Below are 19,364 nucleotides of genomic sequence, written 5' to 3'. Positions count from 1 at the left end.
CGGCAAAAACAATTTTCCGAGGTGCTAGTGTTATACAAGAAATATATAGGGTGTCCCAAAATAATGCACACACACTTTAATAGCTGACAGCTCAATGTTGAAAATGAAATGGATTTTCATGAACACTGCCTTTATCATTACTCAAAGTGTGTGCATACATTTTTGGGGAAGACATCTTATATAGTATAGATTGAAAAAATTAGGGCAAAGAGTGACTTTGTTCTCTGAGGGGTGACAGCTGAGCAGAGGCAGAATACACTCGGGTAGAGAGGACAGCAGGCAAAGTCCCTGTTCAAAGAACAAAAAGAGGGTCACTGTGGCTGGAGCCCGAATGGGGGGAACCAGGTCTGAGTGGCGATTGTATAGGATCCAAAGGAGTTTGGCTTTTATTCTAAATTCAGTGCGAACTTCCAATAAATGATTTCTTGTTGCCAACTAAGTTTGCCTCATCCTTAATTTCTTGCCCATCCATCTATCCTTCTAACAAACATGTTTGAGCATCTACTGAGTGCCAGTCTGGCCCTAGCGACCCAGCAGAGACAAAACAAAGCCTGCTTCTGGAGGGGGAGACCCCCGCCCCACCTCTTCTGCCTGAGAGACCCATTCCTGCCGCGGCCCTCGGAGACCCCGCGCCTGGCTCCCCGCGGCCGCCAGGTGGCGCTCTGCGCCTGCGTATGGGCCGCCGCCGGAGGTCGCGGAGCGGCGACGAGACCCCCGCCGGGAGAGGCAGCGGGTCCCCGGCGCGGCCCGCAGCGCAGGTTGTGTGACTTTGGGTTTGACCTGCCCGGGGATGAGCTAATCCCGCGATATAATAGGCTCCGGGGAGATAGGAAAAATGGCTGCAGCGCTATCTGCGTCGCCATGGGGACCATCGCGGGCGGGGCGCGCGCCTGGAAAAATACAGCCTTTGTCGGCGGCGCGTGTCACTCACCGCGCGGCTCCCCGGCCGCAGGGCTCGGTGTCCCTCACCCCAGCCTAGAGCTGGGGAGGCTCTGGGACCCCTGGCAGGAGGTGCCACTGAGGCGGGTTCGGATCTCTGGGGGCTCCCAAACTTCTCGGGAGAACGCTCTCCCTTACACAGCCCTCTTTCTGTCACAAGCAGGCACGTCCCAGGGCACATCCCACTCCATTGTGACGTCTATCACACCCACACGCACCATTCTCTCTGCTTTGCCATTTCTTTCCCAAGCTCCAAGGGAACCCAGCTGTGTGCTCCCCCTCGAGCTCACACATGCAGGCGCGGGGACAGCCCCCCAGGCACTCACCCGGGCACAGCTGGGCAGAGAGATTCTCGAGGAAACCGCCATCCTCACGCAGATCCGCGCGCACACACACACACACACCAGGGCACACGCTGGGGCCAACTCCGACATCTTCCCCTTCGCTCCTGGCAGTCACAGGTGTGCATGGATGCACACGCTTATAAGCATGCAAGCCCCTAACACAGAGTGGGAAGGGGCTTCTTGGAGGCAGATCCATTGGGTCACTCACAATCCACACATCCATTACCCTTACCCACAGGGGCTTGCACCTCCACTCCTTCACACACGTGGTTCCCTCCCCTCCCCCCCCCCCCCACGCTCACACACTCCTGTGCAATGCCCCTGCCTCTGTGCACCCTCACAGAGCCCCACCTCCAGGCACTCCCAGCACACTCGCCCATCACCTGTGTGTGCATGGGCTTGCACACGTGCACTTCTTGCGGAACACTTGTTTGACACACCCGCGTGCACATCAGCACCCTTGCTTGCTCAGTGCCCATCCACGGGCACACCCCCATGCCCAACCAAAGAGGCGGGCACGCTGGGGAGCACATTCGGGTCTCCCTCTCCCCCCACCTCCACCTTGCAGCCTAGCAGTAGTGCGGCCGCCGCCGCCGCCGGGCGCCTGGCGTGCCCCCCATGGACCGCTATCTGCCTGCCCATCAGCACGCGGATCTGCGGTGGTAAATGATGCATTCGATGGCGGGCGCATTTGTTGTGCGCGCTCTGAAAGGGCTCCGATAATCTGGAAGGCAGAGATAAGGAACACCATTTATTCCGCGGCACTTTGGAAACAATTCCCAGCCCTGTACAACCCCATTCTCGGGCAGCCTCCAGCAGCCGGGCAGATAACGATTGGCTATTCATTATCTTCGCTGGGAACAAAGATTAGCCGGCCGAGATGAAAAATTACCCGGGACAGCGGCGCAGCCCCGCGCGGACCCCCGCCCGCCCGCCGTCCTCACCTCCACAACCCCGCCCGGCCCGCCGGCTCTGCACCCGTGCCCTCCCGGCCGCCCGCCACCTGGCACTCCGTCTCCCCTGCTAGCGTTGGCGCTCGCACTGCTGAGGCCCTGGCCGGCTCTCCATCTCAGTGTGTCCTTCCAGCCAGACCGTCTCCCGCAGTCCCCACTTTCTCTCTTCTTTCTGGGGCCCTTTCTCCTCTGCATGGCCCCATTGTCTTGTTTCCCTCTCTCTCCTCTCTCAGTCCATGTTCTTTTCTAGTTGACACTCTAGCTGCTTTTGTTTAGCTCTCGCTAACCCTTTTTGGCCACTTTTTAGTTGTTTGTTTCTGTCTGTCCCTGAGTGCTCCCTCTACCTCCCCTGCCTCCCCAGTGTCTGCGGCCCTTATCCCTGTGGAGTTCTAAAACCTGTCCTACGGTCTTCCTGTCTCATCCCTCTTCCTGGGTCTCCATGTCTCTCAATCCACCGCACTCCTACGGCCCCCACCTCCAGGCCTCTGGCCGCCCGCCCTCTCAGAGCCCGTTCCTGACCACAGATTGGAGCCTGGGAGGCTCCAGCCAGTTTGGGCCAGCTGAGTGCAGCAGGGAGCTGGCTGTGTGGGTGCTGTGAGACCTGGGGAAACAAGACAGAACTACAGCAGGCCCTGTGGACACAGGCCCTGCTGGATTCGTGGGGGGAGGGCGGGTTGTGCCCCCTCCCCAGGACCAGCTCCCTTGTGCTCTTCCCGGTGGGGCTGGATGCCCTGGGAGAGGGTGGTCTCCGGGAGGCCGCCTCATTAGAGCAGTTATTCAGCATGGCGCTGGCGTTAGGAGATAAGCCTTATCAACGCATCTCCCCCTCCCACAGACAGACAGAAAGTGCCCTGGCAAATGACACCCGGGAGCTCCCCTGGCTGCCTGCCCTGCTGGTTAGGGAAGGTGCGGATGGCGGGGCATCTGAAGACACACATCCTATGAGTCACTCAGGGACACACTCCTCCACAGACACAGACACAGACACACAGACACAGACACACAGACACACACACAGACAGATACAGACACAGACACACAGACAAACACACAGACACAGACAGACAGACACAGACAGACACAGACACAGACACAGACACACACAGACACAGACAGACACAGACACAGACACAGACACAGACACAGACACACAGACACAGACACACAGACACACACACAGACACACACACAGACAGATACAGACACAGACACACAGACAAACACACAGACACACAGACAGACAGACACAGACAGACACAGACACAGACACAGACACACACAGACACAGACAGACAGACACAGACACAGACAGACACAGACACAGACAGACACAGACACAGACACAGACAGACACAGACAGACACAGACAGACAGACAGACACAGACACAGACACAGACAGACACAGACACAGACACAGACAGACACAGACACAGACACAGACAGACACAGACACCGACACAGAAAGACACAGACACACACACAGACACAGGGTAACACTAGGTAGAAAAACACTCATAGTTGAAAGATTTATTCATACACATAGATCCCCATACCCCAGATACACACACATCCACCCCAACACACATCAGTTCATACATGGAGCTATAACAGATATGAAGACAACTTGGATATACTCTCCCTCCTCCCTGGATACACTATCCATCCTTCCACCATCAGTTCAAAGGTACAATTATACATACCCATACCTATACTGTTAAACACACACACACACACACACACACACACACACCCTGATTCACAGACACAGGATACCAGTGACTGACCCACACAAGGACACATACCAGTTTATAGACAAACACTTGGAAATATCCACTTCCTATTACATGATTCATGGGCACAATGGCCTCACAGAAACACAGCGGCAGGAACATATATCCAGCTCCACAGACTGGCTCTCCCATGTGCACATGTGGGGACACGCTCTGAAATAGCCACACACAATGCGCAAACTCTCAGGGACCCCACATGGCCTCCCAGGGACCCACATTACCCAGACTCAATGCACAAGCTCTTGGGGACCCATGGAAAAAAATGGATGTGCAAATATACTCAGTTTTGCAGACTTCCCATGTGCTCACAAAGGTCAGCCACCTATAGGCACTCAGGACAGATATTCTCCCACAGGCATGAGCACATACACATGCAACAGTCACCAGCGGCCTCAGACAGCTTGGGGGGGGGGGCAGAGACACCCCTCTCTGGGGCACAGCCTCGCTTTCCCAGGACCACAGACTTCTCAGTCCTACCAAGGCCAAACACTTTCTCTTTGGGCCCAAGATCCCTACACCATTTTCTCTCCTGGGCAGCTGGAGTGAGCAGGGAGGGATTTGAGGTTCCATTTCATGGTAGGGGCTTTGAAAGTTAAAGGACTAGCTCACGGGGTGAAGACCCCCACACCCTAACTCCACACCAAGCCCTCTACTCCCTTCCTCCTCCCTCCTGTGCGAGGAGACGCCTCAAACTCCATTTCCAAAAGGCTTTTGTCTGCTCTGGAGTGGGGGCACTGGGGAGGGGTGTAGGTGGGTGGGGTAGGGAGAGGGAAAGGGACTATACTAAGCCAGAGCCAAATTGGCCTGGACGTAAGGGAGGCGAGTGTGAGCACGTGTGTGCATGTCGGCGTGACCCAGATCTCCTGGCTGAGATGTCCACGAAGCCACAGCTGTGTGAGCTCACACGCGTGCACAAATGTGTGTGTGTGTGTGTATGTCTTTTAAAACACGACTGGCAGTGGGTTGGAGAAAGGGGAGCAGGCATCTGTGTATGATTGCGTGAGGCCAGGGTCCGAGAGGGCCCGGGGGTAGAGTCTCTGAAGAGAGATGTCGGGGGTCTCTGAGCAGCATCCCAGGGGTGCAAGGATGCGTGTCCCTGCGCTGGAAGCGGTCTGGAGTTTGGGCGAGCAGGGAGTGTGCGCCCAGAGTGCCAGCCAGCCCTCCTCCCGGCAGGTCTCTGCACTAGGGAGACAGGGAGACGGGGAGCAGACCCAGCACCCTCCTACCCCCCGCGGTGCCCCCGCCCCTCAAAGTGCTGTCGAAATAAAAAGCGGCGGTCGCTGCGGCGCGGGGAGGGAGAGGCGGCGGGAGGAGAGGCAGGGAGGCCTGCGCGGCCGGGACTCGCCGCCCAAGTCCGTCTCCCTGTCGCCTCCATCGCAGCCGGCCCGGGTGGGCCACCGCGGGACAAAGCGGCCCGCCGGCCCCACGCGGCCGCTCGGCGCCTGGTCCAGGCCCTGCCCGTGACCGCGCCCGGGCCCCGGGGGCCCACCAACCCCGCACCCCGCTGTGCGCCCGGCTCCGCTGTGACCCCGTCCGCCCGGGGGCGCCGTCAGCTGCACCTCGCCCGGTAAGTCCCCCGCCGCAGCCTGACCAGGGCCCTTCCAGCCTCCCAGGCTCGACCCACCGGCCCAGAATCGCACGGCCTTCCTGGCCCGGGGGCCCTGACACGTGGTCCTCCGGGATCGCCCCACCAGCGGTCCTGCCTGCCCAGGTCACAGGGCTCCGGACCTGAGCACGCCTTTGGGGAGCGGGACACCGCAGGCCCACCGCGGGCCTCCCGCCTTCCCGGTTCTCAGACGGAGCCACAGGCCTCGGGCCCCGTTATTCCCTTCCCGGAGTCTCCCAAAGCGCCCTCCCGGCCCCCCAGCTGGGGCCTTTGTCTCGCCCCCCCCCCCCCCCAACCTCCGGGCCGCGGCGCGCCCAAGCCCGGCCGCGGAGCCGCCGCTGCACCTGCCCGCCGGTCCCGTGCGCCGGCTTTGCGAGGCTTAACCCGGCTTGCTCTCCCGTGCGCGCCCCGCGGCCTTTATCCTGTGTGGTTGGGGTTCGGGTGGGGGAGATCTCGGGGTCTGAAATCTTCCTCCCCCCCCTTCCCCGCCCCGCCCCGCCGCAAGCCAAAGTCAGAATCCGTTTAGTGGGATTTCAATGAGAATGGGCCACCGGGGGGCTCGGGGATCCGCCGCCGCCGGGGGTGTAGAAGGGGTCTGGACGACCCACCGGCTTTAGAATCCTTGCTTGGAGGCTCAGCGTGAACTCCAGGTTGCCTCTACCGCGAGGGGAAAGGTCGGAGGTCCAGGACCCCCGGGTGTGGCCGCCGCTCCTTTCCCTGAAAACACGGAAGGAAATCCGTTGTTTTGGAAAAAACCACGTCTCTCGGCCGGGGTCCGGCACATCTGGCGGGGAGCGCTGGGTCTACGCAGGCTCTCCGCGTCGGGATTCCTTCGCGAGTCCCCAGGCTGCGAGAAGGAGGTGGGCCGGAGGCTGCCCAGGTGTCAGGAGAGCGTTTCCCAGCCGGGCTGACAAATTGCAGACAAATTGAGTCTAACGAAACGGATTTACCAGTTGTCCGTGGCCGGACCGGCTCAGCAGGACCTCCTGGGGAAGCCGCGGCTTCGATGGAGGGTTAGACCCTAGAGAAGAGATACAGGATTCCCCAGGAGCGGAGCCCTAGAACATCAGCCCTTATCCGTAGGATTCAAGGGGCCCAGAAGACCCAGAGGAGGAGAGCCAGCCTGGAGGCCAGAGCAGAGGGAGCCATCAGATTTGGGGGCTGGGAGTGAAGCTCGGAGAACAGTAGGGGCTGCTGGAGCCCCGATTCCTCTATTGGAGGGACAGCAGTGACCTGAACAGGTCTGAGGCCTTGCCCTAGAGACGTCTGAACCCTTCTGGCGACAGAGGCCCCCACTTGCTTCACAGTACCCCTCAAGACGCATCGCTGGTGTGGGGCTGGGAGGTTGCTGCGTGGCAAATTAAATATCCCTGTAGAAGGCAGTCCTAAGCAAACGGATTTCTTTGATTCCCGCCCCCCAACCCCCAGCCCCTCTCACTGCCAGCGAATTAGGTGTCCGGAGGAAAAGGCGAGAATTGGGTTACAAAGAGGGCAAACTTATGGTCCCAGAGGGGCCGCCTCCGATGAGCGAAGTTTAAACAAAGGGCGCCCAGGAAAAGGGCTGCGCGGGGCCGGTAAAACGGGGCAGCCACAGCCCAACCGGGGCAGCCGCAGCCCGGCCCAGGCAAGCGAGGCTTCTGACCCCATGTCCCCAGCTCTCCCGAGAAAGCATCTCAGGTTGTGCCCACCAGCACTTCGCTGGGGGCAACTCGGGTCACGTGGAAAGGCGTCAGAAAATTCAGTTCTGTTGTTGCCCTTTCCCGGTCCTTCGCAAAATCTTGTTTCCATGCAGCATCCGTGAGCGGCCAAAAGGTAGGCACCCCGCATTCTCAACAACTCTTGAGAACGAACAACAAAAAACCCCAACCAAACCAAACCAATAAACAAACCCCCAAAAGCAAAAAACGGGAGCGTGTCCCTCTGAAGGTGCCCGGGCGTCCGAGGCCCTGGACGGAAATAAATCTGCCCTCCTCCGGCCGGCCCTGACCCTCCTGAGACGTTTGTTTGGGCAGAAGAGAATGGATGGTCTCCGCTGCCTCAGGAGCCAGGCGTCTGGCCGGTGTCGGTCTGTCTGGCCGGTGTCGGTCTGTCTGTCCCGCCCGGGCAGACGCGCAGAGCAGTCCCCGTTGTAGGTCCGCTGGGCTCCGCTGCGGGCGCCGGTCTCTCCCAGGCGGGTTCGCTCCGGCGGGAGGACACAGTCGTCCCGCGTCCAACGCAGGCGCTCCGGTGCCCGGGGAGGCCTCGGCGGCCCGCCTCCCTGCCTTTGGGGCCGGCAACCCTGGGCCTCAGGAAACCCGGCGGGGCTCCCTTTTCCTTTTTTTTTTTTTTTTTTTTTTTTGCTTTAGGCCGGGATAGCGGGAAGGGAGGCTGGCGATCTCCTGAGGCCCCTGCTCAAGCATCGCTTAACCGCCCTGCTCAGCTCCTCTGAAGGCGATTTTCTGAGCCGCCGAGCAGCGTAATTAAATCCCCCCGCGCTCCGGTCTGCGCTCGGCGGCGGGGAGCCGCTCCGGCAGGCGGCCGCCCGGCGGTCACCTCCACCCCGCGGGGTCCGGGACGCTGCCCCGGAGGAGCTGGGAGCGGAGCTCGCGGCGGAGTGAACACTGCAGACCCACCCAGCTGGGGGGCAATCCGAAGGGCGCTTTTGGGAGGAAAAGTCGAATTACCTGCTTTTTTCAAACGCTCCGAGCGGCCACCTCCCAGCGACCCGAGGCGCCGATCCCGGCCCCGAGGGAAGCTTCCGTTCCCCTCCGGCGTCAATGGCCCGGGAGCCGGCCAAGGGGCCGCGTCCTCCCACGCCGAGCCCCGGAATGGAGCTCCAGGGGGCAGCTAGCCGGACACGGGCGGGGACCCCCGGGGTTGCGTGGTCTTCCAGGAGCTCCCGCTGGGCTCCAGGCTCACAAACCAGGCTGGAGGCTCCGCGGCGATCCGCGGCCTTTTACGCGTCGATGGAGAACCGTAAACTACAGATAAGGAGGAGAGACGGACGGACGGAGAGGCAGCGGGTCCGGGTCGGGCCTCGCGCGTTTGCAGGGAGGCCACTCACCTGCCGGCCGCGGCCGTGGAGGCCCGGTGCCCGCGGGCGCCCTGCTCCCGGCCCCGGTGCGGCTCCCCCGGCGCCGCTCCCCCGGCGGGCGGGCGGGCGGGCGCCGGCTTCCTCTCCCGCGGAGCCGCGTTCCGAGAAGCCTGGGCCCCGCGCGCCGCAGTGGATGGATGGGAGCGGAAGGCGCAGCGGCCGGTCGCGGCAGGGTCTCCGGGGCTGAGACGCGCCGCTTCCCGGCCGGATGGGTCTCGCTCCCCTCCCGTCCCTTTACCTGCGCCCATGGCGAGACCCAGAGGCGGGAGGAGGCCCCCGACCCTTGGGCGCTGCCCACGGTGAGCCCGGGAGGGAGACGGAGGCGCGCGCGGGTGGATCTGGGCCGGGCCGGGCGCCCCCCGAACCGAGGGGACCGAGGGCTTTTCCTCCCTCTCGGATTATTAAAAAGTTCATTTCCTGGCGAATCGGGTGACGTCAGGGGCCCGGCGTCGCGGTGGCGGGGCCGCCCGGCCGGAGAAGCCGCCTCCAGTTACCCAATTACCGACTGTCAATCCCGCCGCCCCTCCCCCCTGCCCGGGGGTGCCCCGAACCCCGCCCTCTCCCTGCCCGGGACCCACCTGGGATCCCTCCGGGCATCTCCCGTGGGAGCCGTGGGCCCGGCGAGGGGAAAGGAGCCGGAGAGGACGTGGAATGCTCCCCATGACCCTCGAACTGAAGTTCCCCCAAATTTCTTTGTTCCCGACCCCCTCCTCCGCCGCAGGCTCCTGGGGAGCCTGGGTCTCTCTTGTGCCACGGGAGAAAGCCGGGAGATGTGTGCCCCGGGCCCCCTCGGCCCGCAGAGCTGGGTGTCTGTGCTGGAGGTGTGTGGGGAGCGGCCCCAGGTGGCGCGGGGCGCGGAGCTCTCCCTCTCCCCAGGGGCCGCCCTAGGGGACCCGGGGAGAAAAATGCCGCTCCTGCCCGAGGCGCCTCCTGCGAGCCGGCGCCGGCGCCAGGCCCAGTCGCCACGGCCTCGCCCCAGGCAGTCCGGCCTGTTGGTCTCCGAAGGCCACGCCCGGGAAGGGAAAGGGACCCCTCCTCCCCCCGCTCCCTGGAGCCGCTGGCCAGGCCACCTCCACAGGGTCAAGCACAGCCCTAAGTGGCCTCGTATCGGAAGCCCAGGTGCCCACTGGGACCCCACAATTCATATTCATGCCCTTCGGCGCTCCTGCTGTCCCGCAGCTGTCTCCCCCCGCCCCCCACCCCGCCCCGCCCCAGCACCAGAGTTGGGGGACGGAACGGCCTGGGTAGGTAGTCGGACTTGGACTGGCCACAGTTGGGTGGCCAAGGAGGTGGGATCCGAGCATGTGGAGGGGCTGGGCTCCTGGGGAGGAGGACACCCGGACACCCAGTGCGCGCACTGCGGGGCTCCGCGGAGGGGGCCCCCGCTGGAGGCTAGTTCCTGGAGGGGGTCCCAGAGGTTCGGGGGGTTCGGGAGTGTCCGCACTAGGAGCGCAGCGGCCCGGTCAGTCAGCTGCGGGGTGAGGGTCCTGGCGGGGGTGCGCGGGCTGGGGCTGGGGGGTGGGTGGCTGCAGGGACCGCGGGGAGGGCGGGCGCGGGGAGGGGACCTGCGGGAGGAGGGGGCCCGCCGGCGGGTCAGTCCGGGAGTCCGGCAGGCCCGGCTGCAGGCGCAGCCAATGGGGGGCGGAGGCTGGGCGGCGGGCGGCGCTGATTGGCTGGCGCGGGCTTCTTAGGCGTGCGCGGCCCCCGCTTCATGTCTGTGCCGGAGTCGGAGCTGGCGCCAGGGCGGCCGGAGGATGCCGAGGGGCCGCAGCCGGGCGGGCCGAGGGCCGAGGCTCGCGCTGTCCCCCGCTCCTGCCCAGTGAGCCACGCCAACCGGCCGACCGAGCTCTGCCTCCGCGCCCTCCACCCCGGGCTCCCGCGGTGCCACCCCGTCCTTCCCCAGGCCGCTGCCCTCTCCCCGCGGCGCTGCTTGTGTAAGTTTTGGGGTGCGAAGGCTGGCTGGGGTCTGGGGCGCGCCAAGCTCGGGGAGGTCTCTGCGGGATCTGGAGGCCGGGGCGGGGCTGCGGGGGGCCGCCCCGGGGCGCCCCGGAGAGGTGCTGAGGGTGCTGCCGGGGAATGCGCGCGGGAGGGGGGCTGGCTGGCTCCCCGCCGCCGGGGCTGCGTGTGCGCGCTGGGGGCGGGGGACAAAGTCAGCGAGTGTGTGTGGCGCCAAGGGTAGGTGTGTGCGGGTCGCCGAGATCATGCGCCCAAGTCGTGATCTCCAACTTTGAGTCTGTGTCTGTGTTCGCGTCCAAGGAAGGTGGTGGGGGGTTCAGGGTGAGTGGGTCCAAAGTGCGACCGTGTGCGTCTTCGTGGGGGTACCTCGTGCCGGGACCCGCCTCCGTGGGGGACCCGTGTGCACGGTGTGTGTGAGTGTGCTTGGCTGCCCCCTCTTGCTCACCTTCCTTTCATTTTGAGTGAGCTGGGTTGGAGCTTTCCTCCTGCCCGAGGCCGGCCGGCCGGCGGCTGAGCTCCGCCGGGTGGGGTGAGCAGCGCGCGCCACGGGGCGCGGCGCGACGACGGGACTTTGGGGGCGTCGGGCCGCCCGTGGCCGCGTCCCTCACGCCCCTTTCGTCGTCGCGCAGGGCCGCTGCAGCCTCCGCCCCGCCCCGAGCCTCGGCCGCCCGCCGCCCGCCGCCCGCGATGGAGGTGGCGCCGGAGCAGCCGCGCTGGATGGCGCACCCGGCGGTGCTGAACGCGCAGCACCCCGACTCGCACCACCCGGGCCTGGCGCCGCACAACTACATGGAGCCGGCGCAGCTGCTGCCCCCGGACGAGGTGGACGTCTTCTTCAACCACCTCGACTCGCAGGGCAACCCCTACTACGCCAACCCGGCCCACGCGCGGGCGCGCGTCTCCTACGGCCCCGCGCACGGTGAGCCCGGGCGGGGGGCGGTGAGCCCGGGCGGGGGGTGGGCGCCCGCGGCTCCGGGCCGCGCGCCGGGCGCGGAAGGGGAGGCGGGCCGGCCGCCTGCTTCCCGGATGTGGGATCCGCAGGCATCGCAGCGGCTGAGACATCGGGGCGGGAAAGGTGGAGGCAGCGGGGCCTCTTGGGTCCCGCGGGCTTTTTCTGCCCATTTCCCAGCGGGCCCGTGGGGGTTCGCTCCAGGCCTGGTCCAGGGCGGGGTCCTTCTGCATCCCCTGTCCTTCCACGCCGGACTGACATTCCTGATTTTTGCCGGTGGTTGCATTTTTCGTTTTCTTTGGGGCGGGGGTTGCTGCTGGCGGCTGTGTGTGCTGGGGCCCTGGGCACCCTGTGTGTCCGGGCTGGGCCCCGCGCCTCTGCGTCCTAACCCTCTCCTTCTTCCCCCAGCGCGGCTCACCGGAGGCCAGATGTGCCGCCCACACTTGTTGCACAGCCCGGGGCTGCCGTGGCTGGACGGGGGCAAAGCGGCCCTGTCCGCGGCCGCGGCCCACCACCACAACCCCTGGACCGTGAGCCCCTTCTCCAAGACCCCGCTGCACCCCTCCGCCGCCGGCGGCCCCGGAGGGCCCCTCTCCGTGTACCCGGGGGCGGGGGGCGCGAGCGGGGCAGGCAGCGGGGGCTCCGTGGCCTCCCTCACCCCCACGGCCGCCCACTCTGGCTCCCACCTCTTCGGCTTCCCGCCCACGCCGCCCAAGGAAGTGTCTCCGGACCCCAGCAGCGCCCCCGGGGCGGCCTCCCCCGCCTCCTCCTCCGCGGGGGGTAGTGCTGCCCGAGGGGAGGACAAGGACGGCGTCAAGTACCAAGTGTCGCTGGCCGAGAGCATGAAGATGGAGAGCGGCAGTCCCCTGCGCCCAGGCCTGGCCGCCATGGGCGCCCAGCCCGCCACACATCACCCCATCCCCACCTACCCCTCCTATGTGCCTGCCGCCACCCACGACTACAGCAGCGGGCTCTTCCACCCGGGAGGCTTCCTGGGTGGCCCTGCCTCCAGCTTCACCCCTAAGCAGCGCAGCAAGGCGCGCTCCTGCTCAGGTAAAAGCAGGCGCTAGGGACCTAGTGGGAGTGGGGCAGTTTGTATTTTGTGGGGTGGTGGTTGGGGTGGGGCGGTGTAGGCTGTGGTATAGGAGAGGGGATCGGTGTCAGTCTCCCAGGTCTGGGGGTGCATGATGTCCCTTTCTAAGGGCCCCAAGAGATGTCTGAGAGTCCAGAATAGGGGAGGAGGAGGTCCTAAAATATTTGCCTTTAAGTGTTCCTAGTAGCCCCCCAAAGTTCACTTTTCTTCCTCATTCCTTACCTTTCCCTCCAATGCCGGCCAATGCCAGACCGGACCACAGAAGGGGAATTCCCCCTTCCCCTCCCTGGATCTTAAGGGAAAATTCAGTGTGAGAGAATACAACATGCAGGGAAGAGCGGAGGGGCCATGTTTGTGTGTGTAGACGTGTGTTTGTGAGCGTGGGCACCCCAAAGGCTCCAGGTCTTTAAGGAATCCGGTTCTCCAACCCATTCAGTCCAGTCTTGGGATTTCTGTGGCTCCTGATCTCCTTGGGAGATTTCCCCAAAGCAAAATTCCAGAACCTGTTCCAGCTTCCCGCCCCTGGCGTGTCCCTTGCTCTCCCTCCCTGAGGGCTGGAGCGAAGGGACGGGACGAAGCTGTAGGTGCCTCTGCCCCTTCGCAGGAGGAGCTGCTGGGGCCACGTTGGATTTGTCCGAGAATCTGGCCTTTGGTAGAGCAGAAACCGTGGCTAGCATGGGAGTCCTGTCGGTGCATTTTTCCCAATTCTTTTAAGCTGGGGAAAGGAAGATTTTAAAAACACACTCCTACGCCCAGGACACACCTTTCCTCGCCCATATATCTCGACCATTTAGTTAAACTAAATGTGGAAAAATTTCCTGGGCAGCATGACGCTAAAGCAGTCACCCTGTTTGATCGCGGAAGCCGCCACCTGCACCCATCTGAGTGTCCCTTCGGGGTCCCCGTTCTGCTCAGACCAGCGAGCTGGCCTCTAATTAGTCCTTTCTCCCAAGTTTGTTTTACGTTCTATTTGAATTCCAGATGGCCCTCTAACAGAAACAAAACAAACAAAAACAAGCAGCGAACAACAGCGCACAAAACAAAACCAAGAACCAAAAACAACTTAGCCTTAAAAACGAAAGGGCGTGTTATTTATTTTAAAGCACAACTTTCGATCTGTGTCCTGGACCGAAATGTAGGGCCTCCGCAGAAGAGAGAGGGAGGTTGGAAAGAAAGAAGGCTGTTGCCCCGGACTGAGAGCAGAAAGTCAGAGTAAAGCGGAGGGCGTCGACATGGGCAGACTCAGCAGAGAGCGGGTGCGGGGGTGGGGATGGGAGAGAGACAACAGAGCTGGAGAGGGGGCCGGAGCCCGCCGGGCCAGCCAGGTGATTCCAGCCAGGTGATTCCAGCCAGGGCCCCGCCATCGACAAAGTTTGTGGTAAACCCCCTCTCCTGGTCGTCCCTGCGGAGAACCCCTGGGGCCCTGGCCCGCTTCCCCTCAGCCCGGCTTCCCTTTCTCCCGGAGAGGGTTTTGAAGAGGGAGATGAGGTCTTACACTGTTCTCTGAACCCAGTTCCTCGGGGAGGGACCGCCTGGCCCCCTTTCCCCGTCCAGACGGGGACGAAAAGTCACCTCCCCTGAAGCAGCCTGGCCGAGGGGACGGCTGCGGACCGGCAGCCTTCCGTGACCTCGCTGCTTAAGCAGGCTGCTGTCTCTCCCTGTCCCCCTCCAGAAGGCCGGGAGTGTGTCAACTGTGGGGCCACAGCCACTCCGCTCTGGCGGCGAGACGGCACCGGCCACTACCTGTGCAATGCCTGCGGGCTCTACCACAAGATGAACGGGCAGAACCGGCCGCTCATCAAGCCCAAGCGGAGACTGGTAGGCAGCGGGCGAGGCGGGAGCCGGTGCGGGGGAGAAGGCGGGTGGGCGGCACCCTGGCAGCTAACCTGGGCAGGGGCTAACAGTTAAAAAAAAAAAAAAGAACAACAGAAACCTTCAAACGCAGGTGATTGCCACTTCAAATCTTTTATCATTGAAATCACTTGGATGTCCGTTGGGGTTGCCCTTCTCTCCGGCCAGATTTTTTTTTTTTCTGGCCAGATTTCCTCCTCCGCGGCTCGTCGGGGACCCTCACCCCACCCCCCGCTCAGGGATCCCAGGCGTTGAGTGTCCAAGGGCCCTGGCCTCTGTTTAACTCTTTTTTAAAAATAGGGCCATGAAGTAATTTTCCCTGCGGCTGAGGGCAGCTCTCTCACAATCCCCTCATGCCTATTTAAATAAAACACACCAGCCACCAAAAAAACCTGCCCTTTATTATTTTTCCATGGAGACACCTATACTGTGTATTTTCATTTGAGCGATTTAAAAAAAAAAAAAAAATGCCCTTTCGGATCTCCTGCCGGAGTTTCCTATCCGGACATCTGCAGCCTGAAGATAAGGAAACTTCGTGTATCTGTTTCCGGACTCGGCGAGTTTTTAGAGTCTCTCCTCAGCTCAGTCCTGCCTCTCGCTGGGCTGTTTTGAAATTTCTAATGCGCTCCACTTTGCAAATAATGTGTAAAATGCTAAGAATAATAAATATATTTTTTCAGGGCGAAGTGATTTATGAGGCTTAAATCACTCGCGCCGCTTTGGGGGGCCCCTTTTTTCCCCCTGCAGGGAGGGCGGGGTGAGGGCCCGGGGAGGGATGGAGGCTAAAGGGTTGGCCCCTGAGTCAGAATTCCAGCTTCAGGCTGCTTACTCACCCTCACCCCTCCCCTCTCTGAGACGGCCGTCCGCAGGCCCCCCTGCGGCCATTCCAGCCGCTGCTGGCCCTGGCCCCCCCACCCCCACCCCTGCTGCCTGCCGTTCTCTGTGACTGTGGGGCTGGCACTGGTTGAACCCGGAGAAGGAATCTGCTTTCTTGGACAAAGACTGTGTGGCCTTCTCTTGCAAGCCTTTCACTCCCTTCTCCAGAAATCAGACACTCATTGCCCGACCACCTCTGTCCTGCATTCCTTGAGGGCCTGGGGGCGGTTAGGACTTTGAGGTTTGGGGTCCAAGGGGTTGAACAGAAAGACCAGCATTGTCTTGTAAACCTACAAGGATGGAAATGTTCTAGGTCTGCCCAGTCCACTAGGGTAACCCTCCAGCCCATGTTGTGACTGTGGACTCCATGAAGCGTAGCCAGTGCGATGGGAGAAACAGGGTTTCTACTAGTCTGAAATGGAAATGGAATCTAGTGGTCACATGTGGCTAGTAGCTACTGTGTCGGACAGCTCGGCTTGAGTGAGGCACCCGGCACATTTTACATCCCCACCCTGGGCAGCCACAGGGTCCGCACCCCCTCCCCCCGCCCCTGCCCTGCCCTGCCCTCAGGCAGGACACTGACCGCCCAGAATTATGGATTTTGAGAGGTGTCCTGTGGGAGGAGACAGAAGCAGCTCCAGACCCAGGGGCTCCAGGAGGACCGAAAATAAAGAGCGCTTCGGGGGGCCTCCGTTTCCCCATTGACAGAGTCAGATTGTTTGGTGAATCCAGGAGGTAGTTGATTTTCCCTTCCAGCTCTTGAAACCCCGTTGGTAGATCAGCCTTCTGAGTTGCTCTTTATTGCAAAGCTCTGTGTTTATTGTCGCGATCTCACATTCTCCACGTCTACAGCTCTGAGGTGCCTCAACTCTCCTTCGGGGTTTAGGCTCCTCGGCTAAGCCAGAGGGGGCAGGGTCGGGGTGGGGCAGGGGTCAGGGAGGCTGGCAGAGGTGGGGCGTGGGAGCCCAGCCTGCTGACGGCTGACGCTGCCCCTCCCCTCCCAGTCTGCTGCTAGGAGAGCCGGCACCTGTTGTGCAAATTGTCAGACGACAACCACCACCTTATGGCGCCGAAACGCCAACGGGGACCCTGTCTGCAATGCCTGTGGCCTCTACTACAAGCTGCACAATGTGAGTCGGCCCCGCCGCCCTGCCCCACCCCTCCCCAGGGACCGCCGCTCTTTGTGCTGCCAGGCCGAGGCCCCAGCCCCTCGGCAGCTTGGCGTGGCTTGGGAAAGCCCTGGGCTCCGGAGGGCTCCCTTCAGGGGGCAAGCTGGCGAGAGGTGTGTTCTCCACAGCAGGCCCAGTAATGCTCTCTGTTTGAAACAAAAGTGTGTGTGGAGGGGGTGTTTGGGCTGTGTAGGTGGGGAGGCAGTGCTGGAATTGAGGGGGCTCAGTGTCCATCAGGGTACAGGTCAGCCTCACACAGAGCTAAGTGCCCTTCCTGAAACTGTGGCCGTGCTGGTGACAGGACTGCGTGGGCTTCTGGAGGTGGGGGGGGGGGTCCCAGCCCAGGCCTGCCTCTGCCCCAAGCCCGAGGAGAGGGTGGGGGTCTTGCTCTGGGAAGGGAACGTGACTCCCTGAAGGCGTTGTGGTTGCCCCCAGGTGAATAGGCCACTGACCATGAAGAAGGAAGGGATCCAGACCCGGAACCGGAAGATGTCCAACAAGTCCAAGAAGAACAAGAAGGGGGCGGAGTGCTTCGAGGAGCTGTCCAAGTGCATGCAGGAGAAGGCCTCCCCCTTCAGCGCCGCCACCCTGGCCGGACACATGGCCCCCGTGGGCCACCTCCCGCCTTTCAGCCACTCGGGACACATCCTGCCCACCCCAACACCCATCCACCCCTCCTCCAGCCTCTCCTTCGGCCACCCCCACCCATCCAGCATGGTGACCGCCATGGGCTAGGGACAGCCCTCCGTGAATGGACAGATGGATGCAGAGGAAGGCGGCCTGCAGCTTAAGGCTGGGTGAGCCAGAACCTCGCCTGCCTGCCCTTCCCCAAAGACTGATGCCTCTCCCGTCAGCCCAGCCCGAGCCCCACACCGCCGCCCCACCTGCGGGTGCTCTGCTCAGCAGTCGCCGGTCACCATGAAGATTCTTACTGGGGCTGAGAGGTGGCCTCAGCCCAGCTGCTACCCAGATGGGGTTTCCATCACGGACCATTGTTTGGAGAGCAGAAAGGACAACTTCATGTCTTAAGAGAGGAGGAGGGGGGAGGGGACAAACAAAGGAAACCATTTTTAGAAGGAAAAGGGAGTAGGCAGAAGTAATTTATTTCGCTCTTGTTTCTCACGAGGACTGGGAGAGGTGCTCCTGGCCTTGCTCAGCTCGGCCTGTCACCCGCTTGCCAGGGCTCCCAGGGCAGATCTGTGAGGGACTTAGCCCACACCTTCTCCTGGGGCTCCCGGCTCTGGAATGCTGAACCCCAGGCCGGGCCGCGCCACTCTAGAGGGGTCGTGGCCTACAGGAGGCTGAGCCAGTGCGTGCCCTGCTGACGGGCCCTGGAGGGCAGAGACAATCACAGTCCTACACAGATCCCCAGGCCAGGGCTGGGTCACAGGAAGGAAACCCCGTTCTCTTGAGGGGAAATGTCTCCCAGCACGCGCCCTGGCTCTGAGGCTGAAGCCGGTGTGGCCTGTGTCCCATTCACAGTCGAGCCGCGCCTGCCGCCTCTGCCAGGTAGACCCCTGTATATACATCCTTTTTCTGCTAACCCCTCGACCCCCTTCCCTCCCACTATGAGACAAAAGAAAAATATTTTAAAAGACTGCATAAGCTTAACTCGCTGATGAGTTAGTTGTTTTTATTTTTAAACTCTTTTTGGGTCCAGCCAAACGTACTTTGCCACAGAAGCCTTTCTCATGGAAAGGAGTAAAACATACAAATCCAGGCTGTAGCTCCGCAATTATTTTTGGAAAAGTTCCTGGATCCCATAGCCCTAGAAAGGGGAGCAGGGGGGCCAGGGACGGGGCCTTAGCTGCTCTTGGCTTCTGGGGGCTGGTCTGGCAGGTGGCAAAGGCAGGAGCTGGGGGTGAGTCAGGGCCAGGACCCAAGGAGAGGCCATGAACCTGCTGGGGTCCCAGGAGACCTGGGTTCTGCTCTGCGTTGCTGTGGCTGGCTGGATCCTTCCCAAGGTACAGCTGTACATAACCCGGCCTGAGCTTAGATTCTGTCTGGGGTGGTGGGGGGGTGTGGCAGCTGGAGAGGGCCGTGCCCAGGAAGAGGATTGTGCTGATGTAGTTGACCAAGTGCAATATGGGCCGTTGATTGCTGCTGGGGGCACCACCACCAGAAGTAACTTATTTTGGACTAGCATCCACACAAGAAGAATCGGCAGTATTTTCTGTTTTTATGTTTCATTTGGCTTGTTTTATTTTGGATTAGTGAACTAAGTTATTGTTAATTATGTACAACATTTATATGTTGTCTGTAAAAATTATATGCTATCCTTCTATTCCTGTTAATAATAAAATACTTTTTTGTGAATGCCTCTGTCCTGTCTTACGGACTCCTGGAGCAATCGAGTCCCAGGCATGGAAACTAGCAGTCAAGCTGAACTGCGGCTGTCGCCCAGTGATCTGGAGGGAAAAGCTGGAATGGGAGCTCGGGCCCTATCTGGCTGGGACTCGGATAGTCTTCTGAATTGCTTCCATGTGAATATCCTCATTATTACCTGCGTGGGGGTCCTGGTGGCTGGGTGGATACTGGAGAGGCTCGGGGTGGCTATGGTCGGTGTGTGGACCAAGAACTGACCTCACATTCACTTCCTCTCAGGTACTAATCAGTTTTTGTTTCTGAGCTACCTGGTCACCAATATTCCCATTCATTGACAAACCTGATTACTAATGTATTGGATCACTGATGTCATTGATTTCTGTCTTCTTTAATCAATTTTGTTGGTCAACAGAAATAGCCATGACTAATATTCAATGGT

The 19,364-nt window shown here is 61.5% G+C and overlaps 1 protein-coding gene across 4 annotated transcripts; it reads left to right on the top strand.

Moving 5' to 3' along the window:
• Positions 1–5,477: 5,477 nt before the first annotated feature.
• Positions 5,478–18,916, top strand: GATA2 (GATA binding protein 2). 4 transcript variants are annotated; one of them, XM_084886937.1, is made up of 6 exons: positions 5,478–5,594; positions 11,292–11,581; positions 12,020–12,664; positions 14,377–14,522; positions 16,436–16,561; positions 17,036–18,916. In XM_084886937.1, exons 2-6 carry the CDS (start codon positions 11,350–11,352, stop codon positions 17,333–17,335), a joined length of 1,449 nt encoding a protein of 482 aa, XP_084743063.1. In that variant the 5' UTR covers positions 5,478–5,594; positions 11,292–11,349; the 3' UTR covers positions 17,336–18,916. The 4 variants fall into 4 exon arrangements, with proteins under 4 accessions (XP_084743063.1, XP_084743062.1, XP_084743064.1 ...); XM_084886936.1 differs by lacking the exon at positions 5,478–5,594 and adding an exon at positions 9,932–9,950; XM_084886938.1 differs by lacking the exon at positions 5,478–5,594 and adding an exon at positions 9,984–9,995.
• The last annotated feature ends 448 nt before the right edge of the window (positions 18,917–19,364 follow it).

This window comes from Pipistrellus hanaki, assembly GCF_964339955.1.
Source record: "Pipistrellus hanaki genome assembly, chromosome: 6".
Taxonomy (NCBI): Eukaryota; Metazoa; Chordata; class Mammalia; order Chiroptera; family Vespertilionidae; genus Pipistrellus; species Pipistrellus hanaki.
This window is presented reverse-complemented; position numbering and strand designations above follow the sequence as displayed.

Excerpts from the sequence above, each read along its gene's own strand:
- GATA2 (XM_084886937.1), top strand. The coding sequence starts at position 11,350 with ATGGAGGTGGCGCCGGAGCAGCCGCGCTGGATGGCGCACCCGGCGGTG. Across the intron at positions 12,665-14,376 it reads CAAGGCGCGCTCCTGCTCAG|AAGGCCGGGAGTGTGTCAAC; the intron begins GTAAAAGCAGGC and ends GTCCCCCTCCAG. Across the intron at positions 14,523-16,435 it reads TCAAGCCCAAGCGGAGACTG|TCTGCTGCTAGGAGAGCCGG; the intron begins GTAGGCAGCGGG and ends CTCCCCTCCCAG.